Source organism: Pelmatolapia mariae, linkage group LG9, assembly GCF_036321145.2.
Source record: "Pelmatolapia mariae isolate MD_Pm_ZW linkage group LG9, Pm_UMD_F_2, whole genome shotgun sequence".
Classification (NCBI taxonomy): Eukaryota; Metazoa; Chordata; class Actinopteri; order Cichliformes; family Cichlidae; genus Pelmatolapia; species Pelmatolapia mariae.
This window is the reverse complement of record NC_086235.1, coordinates 26,058,774-26,080,212: the sequence shown is the minus strand read 5'-3', so window position 1 is coordinate 26,080,212 and position 21,439 is coordinate 26,058,774. Positions and strand designations below refer to the sequence as shown.

The following is a 21,439-nucleotide window of genomic DNA, read 5'->3' as shown; positions in this document are numbered from 1 at the left end:
TATGTAATGCTGAAAGTTGTTTTGTTTCTGCAATATGTAATCCTTCCCATTATTCTCAGCAAATCTTTTTTTTTTGTTCAGTGGGGGGGGGGGTAATATGTTTTATTGACATTTGCCAAGGCGTCAAACAGCAGTAAAGACAGCATGACAGCAGTCTGCATGCTTTAAAAACAAAACAGAGCAAGCGTAAGCCAGGTATATTTACAGAGAGAAGGTATCTACCTTCCATTGTCAGTTTTAATGTGGCTGTAAAACTAACCACACCTATCAGCACCATCTGAGGATTGCGCTCACACTACATTTTGTTCCACTGGGTAAATGCGACCCTACAAATGCAAGCCTGAACAGTTCACTTTCGGTAAGACAGCACTGGTTTAAGGAATGATATTTTTGTAATACCATCTCTGTACTCAGAGTATGATCATGTATGCTCATGTCCAACTGTTGAACATCAAAATAAAAAGAAATATACAAACATGTAAAGTTTAAAAAATATATATTTTTAAACACTGCAGTGAATTAAATGATATATTAAGGTGGAGTTTGTCCTGCAGACACTTTAGTTGATGTGTTGTGATGTGACTCTGCTCATCTGACAGCTTTCTGTCTCTGGATTGTTGGAGCGTCTTGATCTGAACCAGCTGACAGAGAAACAAAAAATCAAATAAGAAAAAGTTTTAGTTTAACTACAGACCAGTGTAACTTCAAATGAGTGTGTCATAGAAACATTTGTCTCACCACTCAAAGATCCCCAGTGTGCTCACGAGCATTATGATTCCCACAGTCTTCACTATAGTGTAGACACCAACCAGTTTTTCAGCTGTAATGCAACAAGATTTTAGAGTGATGAAAATATATGAAGTGACAGAATAAATGTTTAACAGAGAATGAGAGACATTAAAATGAATCAAAGGCAAGAAAACCAAAATTTTGAAACAACTGTGTGAAAAGGTTTTGAAGTAACACATTTTTGGTTTCAAAATTTCCATGCTGAAAAATCACACTTTGAAAGATGAAGAACAATCTTTAAATTCAATAAAACAAAATTCTGCCTGAAAAACAAAAAGAAAAAATTTAAAAAAGCAAGACATCAGTGGCATCAGCCTTTATCTTTACCTCTGACAGTCACATGAATCTCTGCTGGTGTCTGATTACCCAGACCATTCGTGGCCACACAGTAATAAACTCCTCCATCTGTTACATTGAAGCTGTAAATCTCTCCTTCAGATACTTTCACAGCTCCATCTCTGCTCTTCTTGAACCAGGTGAAGCTGCTGACTGGAGGTTTGGCTCTGCTGCAGCAGGTCAGCTTCACCCAGCTGCCTGTTGATACCAAACCTGATGGACTGATGGATGCTGAGGTGTTTTGAGGAGCATCTGGAGAAATATGTGACAGAGATTATCATTATTCATTATAAACAGCTGACTTCCCACTGAATCATGATGAGCTGACAGGATCCAACAACAAACTCTGATTGTCTGACATGAAACACTGAGAGTCTCTTCTGTCTCTGCTGTCTTGGTGTCTTTTCCTTGGTTCACAGGATATCTGGCAGAGCAGCTGATCTTCTTTCCATCATGTGTGTCTGACAGAGTGATGGTCTGCTGGATTTTAGTTGTAAAGCTTCCATCTGTGTTTTCCTCTATTTTGTTGTGAGAGTCTTGTGTGAGATTCCAGGTGAGTTGAGGAGGGGAGTGTGGACAGGGAGTGAGAGCTGAGCAGGTTATAGTGACAGACTCCTTCTCCTTCAGATCACCTGGGATTGTAATATTGGGCCTCCAAGGAGAATCTGTGGTTTCACATACATATTCATTATAAAATCACACTGCACTTTCAAATCTGATTCAAATGTGCAAACTTGGTCTAAATTCATACTTTGATTTATAAATGTAATCAAGTCCTTAAAATAAAGGCAGAGCAGAAATTACAATAGGAAACAGTCTCCTGAGTGTCATGCTGAGACAATCATTACAGCCGTCATACAAAATTTGCTCAACAGACATTGATTATAATCAAACAATAGATCAAAGAATAGATAGTAAGCCCTAAATGTTAGTTTATTAATTGGTAAAGTAAAATAATGAAAATAGAAGAAAAACACACTATTACCTCTGACTGTTATATGAAGAGGATCACAAGAAGCTGTTGCCTTGAATGTTTCACTCTCTACTCTGAAGAAGTATGTGTCTGTGTATGTCGTGGTTAAATTAGAAAACAGAGTGGTGCAGTCTCTCTGACTCAGGTTCCCAGTAATACTCATTGGATAGTTGCTAACTGCTCCACTACTGTTGAAGATCACAATGTTTGGATTTCTGCCAAATTTAGGTTGATTTTTAATCCACACTCCAAAGATTTTTTTTGTGCTGTTAAATTTCTGTTCATCTTTGAGTCTGAAGCTACATGGGATTAGCAAACAAGATCCACTCAGTGCTTCCAGCTTCTTTGGTGCAGTTATGGAGAGTGCTGTTTCATCAGGACAATCAGCCAACGCTGATTATCATTAATACAGTTTAATGAATAATTAATTCACATAATAATAATAAACAAATTAACTTATATTTTTGTTTTCCCGAAAAAACTCTCATCTCTGATCAAAGTATTCTCTACACTTTAGTTACTGAGTTTAAACACAAAGCAGTTTATGTAAAACTCGGACATCAGTAAATGAAATTACTTTGCATGTACCTGTCAGTGGAGTAAAAGAAAGATAAAAATTTACTGAATAAAAGCAATAAAATGTTTCCTTACCAGAAAAGCCAAAGTGTAGTCTTATCACTTCACAGTTTTAGCAGAATTAGATTAAACCGTGTTGCCCAGCCAATGTTGGAAAGAAGGAAGTACAGAAAGAGAACAAGCTGTTTAAGAAAGTGCATTAAAGTCAGTTTGGTCACAAAGCTGCTGAAGGCGTCACTCGATGCCTCTGAGAAAAACTCTTCAGTTCTGCTGATATCCTGTGGTAGAGGAAGGAAGAGAGTATATTTAAAGACACTAATTACCTACACACCCTCAAAAACCTTTTTACTCACTTGAGTGTTTTTTTCAAGCTTGCAAACTTTTACAGAATATATTTATTAACATGAAATAATACTGGATCACGAGGAATTATATACGCATATTAAGAAGCTATGAAAACACAAATTATGTTGGCTGAAAAAATAAATTAGATGCAGATGAAACGAAACGAAAAACTGAAATTTTTATTTTCAACTTCACTTTCCTTGTTTCTTAAAATGCACATTTATGTCATTAAATACATTTCATATACTCATTTGGTGGAAATTTTGCTGGTTCTGTCTCCCTGCAGGTTACATTAGTGACTTTTAAACTGTCATCTGGCATTATATTTTTAAGGTTACCCATACAAGGAGCAACACAGTAAAAATAAAAATGATTTATGATTTGTTGATTTTGATTTGATTTCATCAGATTTTATGGAATTACAAGTCTGAATTTTTCGCTGATATTTACTCTCATCAATCGACACAAAAGACTCTGTTGACCAACTTCCTCAAAATCCAGTCACAGTGAAGTCACTCTGCCACAAGCACTTACATTTACATTTATCTTGTAGCACATCTGCAGTGACTGCATCAGCACTAAAATTAATCACAGAGTGTGAGAAAGGGCACAGTAACACTACAATTTGTGTGTTGAGCAGCAACACCAGACATTTGATGTTTTACACATGAGTTTAGTTGTAGACAGAAAGATTTTTATATCTGAGCTCAATAAATGTTAAGACATTTTTAATTAAGCAATGAATTCAAATATGGATGCTAAAATAATAATGAATATGATATGAGAAATATAAGGTATTAAATCCCACCATCTAATACAGTAAAGTTTACATTTATAAATTGAGAGAGGTACCTGATATGATAGAGAGAAGGTAGGCAGATATAATGTTTGCACTGGTGGAAGGGAAGCACGGCCAGGAGCATTGGCGTTGGATTCAAACTATTCTACCATGATATAGGCAGAAAGAAAAATTGAGTAAAAGTTGAGTTAAAGGTAATCTTGAAGAAAGAATCTGTGAATCGTGCTGTGAAGGTGAAGAGAGTGTCACACAAGATGTGTCACAGCACTGTAATTGCAATAAGTTAATCAACCGATTCGCACTACAACCTGGTTTGCCTCTTATCTGTAGTTATTTTTATTTAATTTAATAACTGTACAGTACTCTCTGTATATAGTAACCATTGTCCTTAATGTAAATATGTAAGAAAAATTGTGTATGTTTCTGTTCTGTGTCCTGTGTACTGTTTGTTTGTATATGTGTCTTTTTGGCTGCTGTTACAACCAAATTTCCCCTTGTGGGACAATTAAAGGATTATTCTATTCTATTCTTCTATTCTAAGATCAAAGGTTTGAAGCTGGAATTCAGCACTGGTAATGTACTGAACTCACAGGGGTCTTTACTAAAATATTCAACCTGTCCTTAGCACAGGCCACTGCCCCACCCTGTCTGAAAGCCTCAGCCATATTCAACCCCCACCAATCTGCATACAAGGACAACAGATTAATGGAGGATGCCATAGCCAGAGGCCCTCCACACAACTGTGATCCACCTGGAATGTAAGGATCTTTTTAATTGACTTTGGCTCAGCCTTTGACACAGTCATCTCTAGCAGAGTGGTAACATAATTAATTAGCTTTGGCTTCTCATACTCTATCTGCCTGTGGGTTAAGGACTTTCTCTAGAACCGTCCACATAGAGTAAAATAAGGACCCCACCTCTCCCATCATACCGACATCATACCGTAAATAATGGAATGGAAGTTAATGGAAGTTGAGGATAGGTCAGGGTGTAGCTCGTAGTCACATTTACACTAAATACACTCAAGTGACAAGGTGCAGTCAATAAACCTTATCACCATCAGTCTAACAAACAACTAAGGAAAAGTGCTGAAATCGCAAACACAGTTAACACTGGACATAATGAGACTGCTTATTAACTTATCTTTTAATACCTGATTTGGCTTGCATTTGTCATACTGGGTGATGGACAGATGATACATATCAGAGCATTAATCACTCAGTTCATTAATGGTGCACACAGATAAGTCAGTCCAGCACATCTCACTGCTCTGCTGTCCTAGAGTAAGCCAGTGGCCGAGTTCAATCTGCACTTCTTCAACAGTGAACAACAAAACTGAGATGAGACATTCCTCTTTAACCAGATGTTTGGTGGAGCAGAGCACTTTCCTTCTTTCCACCTGGTCTGGTTGGCTGTTAGGTTAAGGTGATGCTTATTCAGAGTGGGATGAGAGGTTCTGTCTGGAGGCTGCCCTTCATCTCCGGGACCTCCTGAACACCAACATGATTTCAAACACTGCAGTTTGTGACACCGTGGTCCGCTGTGCCAAGCAAAACTGCATTGTATTGAAGCAAACACACTGTCACTATCATGCTTTGAGAATGACACGAAGAGAAGATTTGGGCTACGTCCACACGTACCCGGGTATTTTTGAAAATGCAGATTTTTCTATGCGTTTGCACCTTTCGTCCACACGCAAACGGCGTTTTCGGTCACTGAAAACTGAGATTTCTAAAAACGCCTGCCAGGGTGGATATTTTCGAAAACTCCGTTTTTGCATTTACGTGTGGACGAGGAAAACGGAGAAAACGCAGCGTCAAAGGTGTGCGCCTTTTTTGACGTCACACTGTGCACCACGTTATTGTTTCGGTGAAATGAATTTCTACAATACTGTTACTGTTAATTGTACTCTCTGCAGTGTTTAAATGCTTACATATACACACACAGTTACTGTCCCTCCACACATGGGACTCGGTTCTGCTTCTATACCCCATCTTTGTTTACTATTTCCCACCGAGGCTTCTAGACTTCTGATTGGCCAACATTTCTACACGGTTAGGAATATATCACCACCTGTTGCTTTGGCATGTTCGTAGCAGCGTTTTCCTTCATTTCTGCGTTTACGTGTGGACGGGATTATTTTTTAAAACGAAAACGGAAAATCTCCGTTTTCAAAAATACCCGTGTACGTGTGAACGTAGCCTTGATCTTTAACACGTGAAACTGTGTTAGCTGCACCTTTATGCTTAGACCAGAATAAGTGTGTGATAGTAAAACATTTACTTCTTTCTCAAGGTCACTATCCACTCCCATGTGAGGTGCACTCCAAAGCATCAGACTGCATGTCCTATGTTTGTTTATCAGTTGTTATGGTTTTGTATTTTCTAATTATCGCTGATTTTGTTTGAACTGTTTCTAAATTTAGTTAATAAAAAGCTCACTGGTGACTTCCCCAGATGCAGACTGCAAACAGGCAATACTCCCAAATCATTAACTAAAAGACAAATCATGGGGTTTTTTGTGTGTTTTTTGGGGGGTGACAAATTACATAAGAGCATGGACACCAAACTATGAAGAGGCTGAACTAATTTATGGGCAACAGTTGGCTGCAATAGATAAAATAACAGACATTAAAAGCAGAAAAGCCAGAGGGAAGAATAGGACACTGGTATTTTGCTCAAAATCATGTGCTTTGAGGTGACTGTGGTTGTGTTTTGGAGTTGTACAATTAAAATGGAAATGAATTGAATCTTTAGGAAGAGGCAGAATGTTCTCTCTTCCTCACTGGGTCCATCATGTTACACACTAGTTTACGATCTATCACACAAAATCACCACCAAAACCAACCAAAAAGCCCACAAATGAGTCACTTCCTGATACACATGTACTGAATAAACGAACTACTGAATGAAGCTTCAGATATCGCTGATGATGTGAGTCTGCCCAGTCAAACTAAGTGTTGATAGAATGCTTCAGGAGCATGCTGGTGGTTTTTTTTGACACATGAGCCAGAGCTTCAATTTCAAACACACCACCACTAGCTCCACCTTCTGGTCTCTGGCTGTTCATTGAGCTAATCTGGCAGTTTTTTGGGCTCTCCTGCATTCTCACAAATTCCTTAGTGTAATGCCTTTGTGTACAGTATTTCCAGTTCTCTTGCAATTTTCCCACTGTTATTTTAATCCACCCTGTGGATTTTGACCATTAACAAAGTCACAAACACGCACACAAGCCTTTTAATTCAAGTTAATTGTTTGTAATTGTTTTTGTCATTAATGTATTTGTACTGCCTCTGCTACGATTGGGCAGTCAGCTAAATTCCTTCCCCACATCAAGACTCTGACGACACGATTCCCGGTTCACAGGTTTATTGACACAGGGAAAGGTGAAACTGTAACAAACAGTACAAGGCATAATCACTGTACTCATTCACGATGTACATATATGACAATGAAAATATATTAACCCAGTTTTTTTAATATAAGTCAACATGCAATGTTGACTTATATTATATTGCAATGTTGTATGAATTACTTTCCTTTTTAACTCAAATACAAACATCAAATTATGATTTTAACAACTCTTGCTGTAATGAATGCCTCTAATTTGTTTGTCGTTCCCCTTTAACTAGCTCCATAAGCGATTGCTAGCGTAAACTGCATAAGATTGGTTTTATTATTAAACTTACAGAAAAATGAACTTACTTGAAAGAAAATGGTCTATACATGCACATAAGACATAAAACAAGTCTGTACATACCCACAATGCTACCAAAGGCATAGGATGTATGTGGTTGCCGCTGGATTTATCTGGCTAAGGCCACCATGCTGCACATGCCTTCTCCTTAATTAACAGACTTACTTCCTGTTTATTGACGACATCATGTCCTATTACCGACTACAGGTTTTAAGGTGGCACCAGAGAGTTACAATTGCATATTTAACATTTACCAAATTTAAGAAAACATTCTACCTTAAAATAACTTTTGATATCAGAACAGTTTTTTAATATATTGTTTGAAATAAAAAGAAAATCCAAAAGCCTGTGTTTCTGAGCTCCTGCACAACAGTTTTTTGTTTGTTTGTTTTTTTTTTGTAGAATTTGACACTGGACAATAAAGAGATTATACAGTATTTAAAACGAGTTAAACTTTAAACATAGTGGGTCATCTACTAGTTGGGAGGTCAGTGAATTGATCACATGCTATAGAATCCTTGAAAGAGATGCTGAACTCCAAGTTGTTCCCTATGCATCCATCAGATCCTTAATATATGTGAATGCTGTCCATATATAAAAACAATATACACTACATTGCCAAAAGTATTTACTAATCCAATCCAAATCATTGAATTCTGGTGATCTAATCACTTTCATGGCCAGTTGTCAGTGGATGTTGAGGCACATGGTGCGCAGAGGCTGCTGACTGTGAGTCAATCACTATGGGCCCCCAGGCTTCACTTGGCCTTCAGATTAGCTCAAGAACCGTTTGTAGAGAACTTTATGGAATGGGTTTCCATGGCTGAGCAGAATGGGATGGGATTAAGAATGGGATGCTCCTCAAATTCATATGGGTGTGAAGACAAATACTTCACACCTAGGCATTGTGAAATATGAATATGTGATTGGGTGGCTCAGACTTGTTGCAGGATTTGTTTTGAGAGCGCAAAATAATCAGATGATACTATATAAGTACCAGTCGCTGTACCTTTCCATAGTACTGAAATTTTCTTTTTACACATATTTAAGATGATAGGAAATCAAAATCTGAAAACGGCCTTATTATACAGGAGGGGGAAAAGAAAAAATGGGCTTTTTTTGATTCACTGAACTGTTTGGCAGTGACAATGACACATTTTCATGTAAAGGTTCCACATTTATATGTTATTCTTCATAAGCTGTAAACAAATAGTTCTCATTTTTTCTTCACCTCAGCGTAGAGTTCCTCTTGGCCATGAGCTCTCTGTGTTAAGCTCTTTTCTGTCTTGTTGACTTTCACTTGTGCGTACACCGTATCCTGCTGCTGTTCTCTGTCCTGCACTGACTCAGAGGATGCTTCATACCTCAGCACAGAGAAGCTGATCTCTCCATAATGGATGTTTTCTTCCTCTTTTTCTGTGTTAATTGCTGGCCCTTCAACAACCTGCTCTTCATGTGTTTGAATCTATGAAATAAGCAAAGTAATATCTGTGTGTAGACCTATAGAGTCCATTCTTAATCATGCTATTAGACATTTGAAAGTATGTGACTGCGGCTGTTTACAATCATGTAAACAGCTAAACTACAGAGAAGTTCAGTATTGTCTTACCCCAGTCTGTTGTTGAGTTTGATGCATTGACTTTAACCACCTGGACGACATGAGAGGCAATAAAATTATATCTGTTTATGATGAATATATGTGTGAGTAAATTTCAACTTGATGGAAAAAAAACACATTTTAAAGTGCAGCTAAAATATCACCGTTAAATATCATGTCTTCTAATGTGATCTGTGATACTTGCCAAAGAAAGATTATCAAACAAATGACTAAGATGATCCCAGAGATTCCTCCAAGAAGTAGGACCAGTGTGGAGTGATCGTTCTGCTCTCCTGGTACATGAAAAATATAAACTCTGTGTGAGTCGAACAATATATAATAATGTGGAGTTAAAGGTACCCTTGCTAAAGTTTTTTTGGTTACATTATCTTCAAGTTTCAGTGTACCAATGTAATTATTAGATCAACAAGGAAAACCTAAAAGACAAATGGGAGAAAAGCACGGCATTAGTGGCTTCAGCCTTTATCTTTACCTCCAACAGTCACATGAATCTCTGCTGATGTCTGATTACCCAGATCATTAGTGGCCACACAGTAATAAACTCCTCCATCTGTTACATTGAAGCTGTAAATCTCTCCTTCAGATACTTTCACAGCTCCATCTCTGCTCTTCTTGAACCAGGTGAAGTTGCTGACTGGAGGTTTGGCTCTGCTGGAGCAGGTCAGGTTCACCCAGCTGCCTACTGACACCAAACCTGATGGACTGATGGATGCTGAGGTGTTTTTGGGAGCATCTGGAGAAAAAATAATATCCCATAGATCAAACTCTGACTGTCACCACTCAAAGATGATCAGTGTGCTCACAAGCATTATGATTCCCACAGTCTTCACTATAGTGTAGACACCAACCAGTAATCTGTAATGCAAGAAGATTCTTGCATTACAAAAATATCTTTAAGGTTTAAAAACTGAATGACTGCACTGTGAAGGATGAAGTACAATCTTTATCTTTATAAAATAAAATTCAGTGTCTTATAAAGCAAACTTCGTTCTCCCCTCTCTCATAAAGTATATTACAAAAAATACTAAAAAAAGAAGGAAAATGCAATTTTTAAAATAACTGGTGAGTAACTTTACCTCCAACAGTCACATGAATCTCTGCTGATGTCTGATTACCCAGATCATTAGTGGCCACGCAGTAATAAACTCCTCCATCTGTTACATTGAAGCTGTAAATCTCTCCTTCAGATACTTTCACAGCTCCATCTCTGCTCTTCTTGAACCAGGTGAAGCTGCTGACTGGAGGTTTGGCTCTGCTGGAGCAGGTCAGCTTCACCTGACTGCCTGCTGACACCAAACCTGATGGACTGATGGATGCTGAGGTGTCTTTAGGAGCATCTGGAGAAAAAAAATAAAAAAAAGAGATATCCCATAAATCATGTTGTCCTATAGGATTCAGTTCAGCAACAAATTTTGATTGTCTTACATGAAACACTGAGAGTCTCTTCTGTCTCTGCTGTCTTGGTGTCTTTTCCTTGGTTCACAGGATATCTGGCAGAGCAGTTGATCTTCTTTCCATCATGTGTGTCTGACAGAGTGATGTTCTGCTGGATTTTAGTTGTAAAGCTTCCATCTGTGTTTTCCTCTGTTTTGTTGTGAGAGTCTTGTTGGAGATTCCAGGTGAGTTGAGGAGGGGAGTGTGGACAGGGAGTGAGAGCTGAGCAGGTTATAGTGACAGACTCCTTCTCCTTCAGATCACCTGGGATTGTAATATTCAGCCTCCAAGGAGAATCTGTGGTTTCACATACATATTCATTATAAAATCACACTGAAATTTGTACCATTGATTAAAATCTGCAAACTTGTTCTGATTTCATACTTAAATTTATAAATGTAATCAAGTCCTTAAAACAACAGCAGAGCAGAAGTTATAATAAGAAACCATCTCCTGAGTGTCCTGCTGGGACAATCATTACGATTGTAACACAAAATTTGCTCAACAGGTATTGATCACAATCAAACAATAGATCAATGTCCTGAATGTAAGTTTATTAATAGGTAAAACAAAATAATGAAAATTAAAAAAAAATTTTTTTTACCTCTGACTGTTATTTGAAGAGGATCACAAGCAGCTGTCGCCTTGAATGGTTCTCTCTCTACTCTGAAGAAGTATGTGTCTGTGTATGTGGTGGTTAAATTAGAAAACAGAGTGGTGCAGTCTCTCTGACTCAGGTTCCCAGTAATACTCATTGGATAGATGCTAACTGCTCCACTACTGTTGAAGATCACATTGCCTTTATTTTTGCCAAATTGGGATTGATTTTTAATCCACACTCCAAAGGTTTTTCTTGTGCTGTTAAATGTCTGACCTGCTTTGGGTGTGAAGCTACATCTGATTTTCAAACAAGATCCACTCAGTGCTTCTATCTTCTTTGGTGCATTTATGAAGCGTGCTGTGTTATCAGGACAATCAGCCAAAGCACCTGTAAATACAATTTAATTATTAATCAATTCACACATTAATTTTAGTTAACTACATGTTTTTTTTTTCTAAGCCCAAACAAATTTGTATTCTCTACAATTTAGTTAGTGAGATAGTATTTTTGTATGTGATATTTTCTTGTAAAATTAAACATTTAGCTGATAATCCAGAGATAACAGGAACATTTCAGCCACCATCTGCTGTTTGTGTCATGGCTGTGTGCGGGCAGGCAGGGAGATAGGACCCAAAATGCAGGACTCGGAGGCAGACGTGAAATCAAAATACACAGCTTTATTGCTGGAACAAAGGAACATAAACTAAACTAAACTGAGAATACGCGAATAAACTAGACTGGCTGGCAGACAGAACACATAGATAACGTGAGGGTACAACGCAACACTGAGCAAGGGCAAACACAGGGCTAATATACACAGGGAAGTAATCAGGGAATGGAAGACAGGAGGGAGACACAGCTGGGAGAGATCAGGGCTAACAAGACAGGGGGAGCGAAGCTGGACACACTAACATAAGACACAATCCTTCAAAATAAAGCAGGAAACAAGAAAACACTACACAAAAACGCAGACTCGACACTGGAAGACAGACAGAATATAACACATGGAACCTGAACTACACTAAACGTGAGACACAACCGAAGAACAAATCCTTAACATGAATAAACAGAAGCAAAGAATTCTAATAATAATAATCAACAAATCACAAAGGTAACAAAATGATCATTCAAGGATAAACCAAAACATAATAAACTCAGAATACTGGGTCGAACTGACCCAGGACCGTGACAGTTTGGATGTAAGATGAAAATAATAATAATAACAATCAGGGTTTCAAATACTGTCTATTGTAATGTTTGAAAGTGCCAACAAACATTTTTGTTTCTCTGTTGTTTCTACATAAAATATTTTAATTTAAAGTCAGGACAAAAAGTAACTCTTTGTTATTAAATGAAGTTCACGATGCAAAATAACTCTAATAATGACTTTAAAATACTGTAATACTCACCTGAAACAAACAGGACAATCAGTAACGTGCTGACTGTCTCCATGTTCACAGACAGACTACTCTACTGCCTGTATTTTTAAAAAAGAAAATAAATCATTTCACATATGGAGCTGTAACACTGTACTTATTTTTTTTAAAGTATTTTCCATTTGTACATCTCTTGTTTTCTTTTCTTGTTGTGACAGGTGAGACCTGAGTCTGGGAACCGCCCCTGGAGTGCGGAGCTGTTTTTTGTCCCTTTCATAAGCTCAGGCAATTAGGGATTCTCTGGAGCAAACCTGAAGCTGGGAGTGCTGGGTCCAAGCCGGGCAAGTTGGCACTTTTAACTTCTTTTATGAAACTTTGATGCGGGCCCCCTAGCTGTCTGTTAGGACAGTAGGTCATAGGAAATGTACCACTTGAGTTCTGGCTGTTTGCCAGAGATTTAAAGTTATTTACTCTGGCAGAGAAATATGTAGTGGCCTCCACCGTCACTGACCAATATTTATTAGGGTGTGACGCGAACTTGTGGACAGGTAACTAAACAATACAGTTGAAGCCAGGTTGGAGGGATACTCCTGCTGCGTTTTACTGTCCAGTGTAAGTCATCTACTGCCTTCATTTACAGAGTAATGAGCTGCTGCTTTGCCGAGTGGATTTCTGGCTGCGGGCCGAGGACCCGATACAGCAGTGTATTTTAAGTGTTTTAACCTGGTGTAATTCGACATATTGTGACGGCTGCGGCTGTCGATTTTGTTTGGTTTATTTGTTTTACTTTTCTGTATCACTAGGCACCGCAGATATTGTCTTTTAGTGTTTCACCTTTATGTATATATATATATATATATATATATATATATATATATATATATATATATATATATATTTATATATCGTTGCAGACGGTGAAGGCGCTGCGTGACAACCAATCCTTTTTTTGTCTTGCCACTTTTTGCATGCACCGCAGTGAGCCTGAGTGGAGATGGCACTGAAGATTCACCTTTTTATAGTGTTTTGCCCAGCTTGGGTTCAGTGTGAGTTGCCAGCTCTTTTAACGTGTGAGATATGTTGATTTGTTTTCAACAGGTTCCCCGTAGCGCTTATCCTGTCTCATGGGCAATCATACAATTTCATCGTTTTTTAACGTATTTAATAAAGTAAAGCTTTTAATTGTTTTTAGGTGCCGCTTTTATTTTGTATTAACATTAAACCCATTTTAACTGACTGTGTGCCTATACGGCTCTGTCCTATCGTAATAGGTACCTATCACGGGTCACATTGTAGTGCTTCACTTCAAACTATGTTGAAATATAAAAAAATGTAACACAAAGCAATCTATGTAAAACTAGAACATCAGTAAATAAAATTACTTTACACGTACCTGTTGGTGCAGTAAAAGAAAGGTAAAAAGTTACTGAATAAAAGCAATAAAATGTTATCTTACCAAACAAGCCCAAGTGTTGTCTTATTATTTTACAGTTTTAACAGAATTACAGTGAACCGTGTCGTCCAGCCGATGTTAGAAAGAAGGAAGTACAGAAAGAGAACAAGCTGTTTAAGAAAGTGCAATAAAGTCACAAAAGCTGCTGGAGGCGTCACTCGATGCCTCTGAGAAAAACTCTTCAGTTCTGCTGATATACTGTGATAGAAGAAGGCAGACAGTATATTTAAAGTCACAAATTACCTACACACCCTCAAACATCTTTTTACTCACTTGAGGGTTTTTTTCAAGCTTGCAAACCTTTACAGAATATATTTATCAACATGAAATAATTATTGATTACCAGGAATTATATATGTATAGAGAAGCTGTGAAAACACAAATGATGCTGAAAGAATAAGTAAGATACCAGTTTCTTGTAAAGTGATTTTTTTTAATTCACTTTCCTTGTTTCATTAAAAATGCATGTTTATGTTATTAAATACATTACATATATTCATTTGGTGGAAATTTTTAGCTGATATTTACTTTCATCAATCGACACAAAAGACTTTGTTGACCAACTTCCTCAAAATCCAGTCACAGTGAAGTCCCTCTGCCACAAGCACTTACATTTACATTTATCTTGTAGCACATCTGCAGCGACTGCATCAGCACTAAAATTAATCACAGAGTGTGAGAAAGGGCACAGTAACAGTACAATTTGGTTGTTGAGCAGCAATACCAGACATTTGTCTTTTGACACATGAGTTTAGTTGTGGACAAAAATAATTTTATATCTGAGCTCAATAAATGTTAAGACATTTTTAAACATGGATGCTAAAGTAATAATGAATATGACATGAGAAATATAAGCTATTAAACCCCACCATCTAATACAGTGAGGTTTATCTAGATACACTAAATGAGAAATCATTTCTAACCTTACTGCTTAAAATTCAAAATGATTATAAACCTGTAATTAGTTAATCTAGTAGACTTATTTAACAGAATCTAAAACAGAATTAGTTTATTCTTCAAAATCAGATCTCAGTGAATGTAATGGTCTTTGTCTTAACCTCTTAAGCCCCAAAGGGGTTTCTGAGCTTCCTGCTGAAAAATGAAATGCCCAAAATTAATTGATTATTTCTCTGCAATTACAATCCCTGTGTCTATAATCTTGGTATCAAAATAAAGCTAACACTTGTGAAATTTCATCAGAGGTGTAAATATTGCAGCAGATATTAGTGTGTCAAAGTTACTGAGACTGGAACACAGAAAAAGTAAGTAGATTTTATCCTCGCCTAATTTTTTTTTAAATTTTTAGCATATAACCCTTTCAAAAATATTCTTCAGTTTACATTCTAGTCCAGAAATTCAGTAACCGACATATAAACATCATCTGTGCAAAGATTTATGTTTCTGAAGTGAAACAGTGAAAAATGACAGCACTGTCAATACATAAATACCCAGACATTGTACAAAAATGTCCAATTTCGGCACACAATGGACACCATGTCAGTTGAATTTTTCAGGTATTAAAGAGCAGAAATTTTTTAAGTTTATTATCAGGATCTTGGAGCTACAAGCTCCCCACATGATCCCAGCCAACTTCAAAAAAACATTCCCCCCCCCCCACAGATTTTTATTCAGTGACAACAGTCACACAAACACCCCATTGTAAAACCCATATGGTGTGTCGGAAAATGTAAGGCACTGTGTGTGTGTGCATGCACGTGCGAGCATGTGAGTGAATGCATCTGTATGTGTGTCTGTGTGCGTGACTTCCTGGTTACAACCATTTTAACAACATCTCTAGTCACAAAAGGGTCATCTCCCCTCACCCAATATATGGCTTAACCCATTTAACGGTCCACCATATACATACACAGGTGAGCCCATAAATGGCAGGAAGTAAACATTCCTTACTAAATAAGAATATTTCATGCAGTGTGCCTGCAGTTAAACACTATAGATAATAGCTTCCCCCAACGTCCTACATGTAGGGATTAACAGAAAAATATCTAATAGTGCAGTTCAAGACAAGGTTTACAAATTGTAAGCACAACAATGACAACTTTTAAGGAAATCACTCCAACAACCACACATTTACATGGCAATGGGTCTTTTGTGCCCTGCACATAGAGCGTTTAACTGGCCTCTGGTCCTTTAAACTCTGAGGGGCTATAACTTTGGTTTCTTTTGGCCAATTTGCATGATTGACACCTCTTTTTAATCGTTTGAGCCAATAGGATCACAGTAATGATGCCAGGTTCACGTCACTTCAACCAATCAGAAGTTGCAAGGCCAAACCCCACGTGGGCCCAAATTTACTGCATGTGGCATCTATCCAGTCACGTGTCTGTAGCTGGGTCTAAAATGGAGGTCGTTGACGGAAGTGGCTCTGATGCAGCTAGTTAGCCATGGTAGGTGGTGATAATCATGAGGCTATCGGCAACCGGCGAAAATAACGGAGGAAATTGAGATGGTAAGACTATTTCTTTCTTAGCGCATTTGCAGCTCTTTCAGTGAATTATGATCAGAGCGTGGCGAAACTTGGTGTTAGGAATCGGTGATAGCTAACTAGGCTTTCTTTAGCCAGTTACATGAAGTCTGGAGAATTTCTGGTTTGGTTTGGTTTGTTTAGCGGACTTTTGTGCATTTACGTAACTGCTGTTTTATATTGTTTATATGAGATTTTAGCTGAGATTCAGAGGTTTCTGTGGATACCATAAATGTCAGGACTATTTCTGACCCCGTGTTATAACCGATTAAACATGATCTCCTCCCTTTTGCCCCCCGTACCAGGGGCGTGGAGCTGGTCCGGCCCACTTAAGATCAAAGAGGGCTATATGTGACCTGCGATGTATAATGAGTTTGACACAACTCATGTAGAGACCTTCATGGAATGGGTTTCCATGCTTGAGCAGCTTCATCGTTACATCACCAAGCACAATGCAAAGCATGGACTACAGTGGCATAAAGCAAACCACCACTGGACTCAATGCAATGGAGACGTGTTCACCGGAGTTATGACCTTTGACATATACCAGGATTTACTCATTAAGTCCATACTGGTCAGTGCTGTTCCCCTTGTATTGTAGCCTGTTGTTATCCAACTTTGATAGTAGCTCCCTGTTGTTGATGGCAGATCACTGAGCTAAAAGGGGCTTTATAGTCATATAATTGAGAAGAAGACCAGCTTCCACCTTGTCTCACATGCATTACATGTAACGTTTTGCTATTATAGTACAGATATAGCAACTTCAAATGGACAGCAGATCTGTGATGGGCTCCTAGCTGGGCATTAACCGATCCTTGGCTGGTCTTTGGACTTGATAGTATCTCCTATAGTAACATCATCAACATGTTGTGACACTCACAGTGCAGCTCTCATGCAACTTACTTACATTTTCAACCTCACTGATCAGCCAGGAAGCCAAGGACCCACGCATGCACTGGTTTATGACAAAAGAAGTACGCCAGATCTTTCAAGTTGTGCAAGAACAAGAGAAGACCTGAATCTAATTTATCATCAAAGTGTTAAGTTGGTATGCATAGAGCAACAATGGTCCCGCTATTTCCTTTTTTGCATGTTTTTTTGTTTTTTTGTTTTTTTTTTGGCGGGGGGGGGGGGGGGAGGGGGGGGTGCCATCTTGGAATTAGTATGATCGGCCCAGAATAAAAGTTTATTCAAGTTCTAATTGTGTAATTAGTTTGTTTATTGTAACATTTCTAATGCTATTCAACACAACATTGAAATTCTACTATTTTTAGTCATGCTCAAAAAAAGTTGGATCATCAGTGTATATAACCACCTCAGCCAGCAAATCATTAATAAAAACAATTCACTTTTGGAACGCCACAAGATTTTTCCGTACCGTCAGAAAAGCTGCTATTTAGAAATGCTCACCATCACCCAGAAAGACAGTTGTTCATCTGAGATACAACAACATCTAGGTTCAGTTATTATTATTAATTGATTTTATTTGAAAAGGAAAAATGCACAATGTTAACATAAGTGTTCTGATTCAATGTTTTGTACCAGAGTTAGCTTAAGATCATTTGCATCTGTAGGGCCGTGGCAGATTACATGCAGAAGATCATAAAAGTATTACAAAAAAGTAAAACACAACACATGTGACAAATCCACACAACCATAAACACACACACACACACACACACAAAACACATCATTATAGACATTTCATTTTGTTATTAAAACACTGTTGTCAGTGACCTCGAACACAGTAGCATCTACAAACACAACCCTGTCTAGTTTCCTATCATCTATATTTATTAACTAGTGATCCCTTATATGTGCTGAGGCAGTTCTAGTATGATCTGGTCTAAAAGCATACTTTCCTAATATGAATAATCTGAGTGAGACATGCAGCCTGTTAAGCTCTGGTGGTATACATTTTAAGCCAGTATGGCCATTATTTTATTTAACAATTTGCCTAAAAATATTTGAACACCACACTATAAAGAAATCTACAAACATCCTAAATTCTTGCTAACCAACTCCTAAGCGTTAAAAATAGTTTCATATTGTATTTTAAACTGGAGTTTTCCCTCCTCTTGCGACTTGCATAGACTTTAGTTGTTCAGTTGTTAAGTAAGTGTTCATTTGGCAAATTCCTATCTCTGATTTGTTGGAGCGTCTCGATCTGAAGCAGCTGAAAAAAAACAAACAAACAAACAATAAAAAAAGCTTTAGTTTCTGTTTGGTTTGACAGTAATGAACGATAAAGATCCATGAAATATAGCCCACACACATTTAAAATGAGCATATCACAGACAAATTTGTCTCACCACTCAAAGATGGCCAGTGTGATCACAAGCACTGTGATTCCTGCTGTCTGCAGTAGAGCAAAGAGACCAATACCACCTGAATGTTCAAACAAAAGATTTTAAAGTTTGCCTTCCTGACGAATACTGTGTGAAGTAAAAAAAAAAGTCAAACAATCAACAATCACAAAGATTCTTTAAGAGTGTCATAGACAAGACAACAATAATTCATAAACAGGAATGCAAAACGCCTCTTTGCATTCAGTTGAATAAATACTGGTTAACATTACCTTCAGTATTCACACGAATCTCTGCTGATGTCTGATTACCCAGATCATTAGTGGCCACACAGTAATAAACTCCTCCATCTGTTACATTGAAGCTGTAAATCTCTCCTTCAGATACTTTCACAGCTCCATCTCTGCTCTTCTTGAACCAGGTGAAGCTGCTGACTGGAGGTTTAGCTTTACTATAACAAGCTAGGTTCACCTGACTGCCTGCTGGCACTGAAGCTGATGGGTTGATAAATGCTGTGGTTTCTTTGGGGAACACTGGAAAAAAAGGGGGAAATAGCACGGATTCCTATTATCCATTATATACATTCAATATTCCATTACTCATTGTTTACTCACAGGATCCATAAAAACACTATGATTTTCTTACATGAAACACTGAGAGTCTCTTCTGTCTCTGCTGTCTTGGTGTCTTTTCCTTGGTTCACAGGATATCTGGCAGAGCAGCTGATCTTCTTTCCATCATGTGTGTCTGACAGAGTGATGTTCTGCTGGATTTTAGTTGTAAAGTTTCCATCTGTGTTTTCCTCTATTTTGTTGTGAGAGTCTTGTGTGAGATTCCAGGTGAGTTGAGGAGGGGAGTGTGGACAGGGAGTGAGAGCTGAGCAGGTTATAGTGACAGACTCCTTCTCCTTCAGATCACCTGAGATTGTAATATTAGGCCTCCAAGGAGAATCTGTGGTTTGAAATGATATGTCTATATAAACAACACAGATCATCAAGTCACAAAAAGGTCATTTAGCTCTTGTGATACATGTGAACACTGAAGTCTGTGGGTATGACTATAACAGCAGAAGAAAAACCACAAACCTTTTTCCAAAAAAACAGAAATGCTCTAGAGAATGCAAAGGAAAAACACTATGCAATGAGTTGAAGGTAATTTTTACTTTAAATACTGAAGGTTTTCTTGCTGGCTCTATCTTTTTCACCTATCTTGTGTGCTTCTTGGAAATTTTTACCACAGAAATGTTTTCCTTAGGCATCCTCTCAGGCTCCAGGATTGTAATAAGCAATCAGGTCAAAAATTGAGCTGTCTTTTCTCCTAGACATCTCCATACCTGTGAGGGTATCTGAACCGGCCACATTTCCACTCTTTATAGGTGCCCTACCAGTACAGACTACCATTCAGTGCTACACTCTAACCTCTTCACATGCTTAATTTCCTTTTGAGAAACATAGGTTGCACTAAATGGTCTTTTCAGCGTGAAAATGTCAAACCACAGTGTCTACACAGTGCAATAACAGCATGTCTCTGTAGCAAAACAGTGCTGCAGTTTAAGCCTGTATTGTTCTGAAACAAAACAAAACAAAAAAACCAAGAATATTACTATAAATTAACTTTGTTTTCCTCTGGTTGCATTAATTAAATACAGGATGTAAATGTTTTGCAGATCATTTCATTCTAATTTTATTTACAGCGTTTCGATGGAATTATGGAAATAAAAAAATATATATATTCAGCTGTCAGTCTGGATACTCATTATGATAGTATTGTTAATTTTGGTCTCCACAGACATATTTGCCAGTTCATGAAGAGCGATTATTAAAATATTGAACTATAAACTAATTAAAACAATATTTACCTCTGATTGTTATTTGAAGAGGATCACAATGAGCTGTCGCCTTGAATGTTTCACTCTCTACTCTGAAGAAGTATGTGTCTGTGTATGTGGTGGTTAAATTAGAAAACAGAGTTGTGCAGTCTCTCTGACTCAGGTTCCCAGTAATACTCATTGGATAGATGTTAACTGCTCCATTACTGTTGAAGATCACATTGTTTGGATAAATGGCAATTCTGGAATCCGTTTTTATCCACACTCCAACGATTTTTCTTGTGCTCTTAAACTTCTGTTCTTCTTTGAGTCTGAAGCTACATGGGATTTTCAAACAAGATCCACTCAGTGCTTCTATCTTCTTTGGTGCAGTTATGAAGAGGTCTGCTTCATCAGGGCAGTCAGCCAAAGCATCTGTAAATACAGCATTATTTTTAGCAGCAGACATTTTTCCCCTCCGTTTAACTGTGTGTCCTGATATTTTTCAATCAGGGAATGAGCAGGCGGCTCCATCTTTTGGCATCAATTCTAAATTAATGTAGAGTATAAATTACCCCAATAATATCTTTGAATAACTGAATAAACAGCTCACCTGGAACAAAGAGGACAATCAGTATCATGCCAACTTTCACCATGTTCATAGACAGAATCTTGTTCCCTGGGTTGGCAAAAAACTTGTTAAATTAATAATATAACTACACAAAAACTATAAATAAAAATGAAACTATAATAACTCATGTTTTCGTGGCTACAAGTAAAGCACTAGTAAACACAATAATGTCTCTGTCAGTACGGTAAAAGAAAAACAACAGAATAAGTTTCAGTAT

The 21,439-nt window shown here is 37.7% G+C and overlaps 2 protein-coding genes across 2 annotated transcripts in view; one reads left to right on the top strand and one right to left on the bottom strand.

Moving 5' to 3' along the window:
* The window catches only part of LOC134634170 (vascular cell adhesion protein 1-like), a 383,264-nt gene that overhangs the window by 339,618 nt on the left and 22,207 nt on the right, over positions 1-21,439 (top strand). The gene's annotated exons all lie outside the window — the stretch shown is intronic.
* LOC134634164 (myelin-associated glycoprotein-like) lies at positions 560-21,256 on the bottom strand. Its single transcript, XM_063483226.1, has 14 exons — positions 21,205-21,256; positions 20,643-21,026; positions 19,430-19,735; positions 19,057-19,317; positions 18,791-18,866; positions 18,564-18,654; positions 12,577-12,637; positions 11,171-11,554; positions 10,558-10,863; positions 10,209-10,469; positions 1,485-1,790; positions 1,117-1,377; positions 739-820; positions 560-641 (listed from the first exon to the last, which is right to left on the bottom strand). Exons 1-14 carry the CDS (start codon positions 21,251-21,253, stop codon positions 560-562), a joined length of 2,910 nt encoding a protein of 969 aa, XP_063339296.1. The 5' UTR covers positions 21,254-21,256.

Coding starts and splice junctions, on each gene's coding strand:
- LOC134634164 (XM_063483226.1), bottom strand. CDS start 21,253: ATGAACATGGTGAAAGTTGGCATGATACTGATTGTCCTCTTTGTTCCA. Junction 12,638..18,563: donor AACAACTAAAGTCTATGCAA/GTCGCAAGAGGA, acceptor TACAGGCAGTAG/AGTAGTCTGTCTGTGAACAT. Junction 10,864..11,170: donor TCTTCAAATAACAGTCAGAG/GTAAAAAAAATT, acceptor GTGAAACCACAG/ATTCTCCTTGGAGGCTGAAT.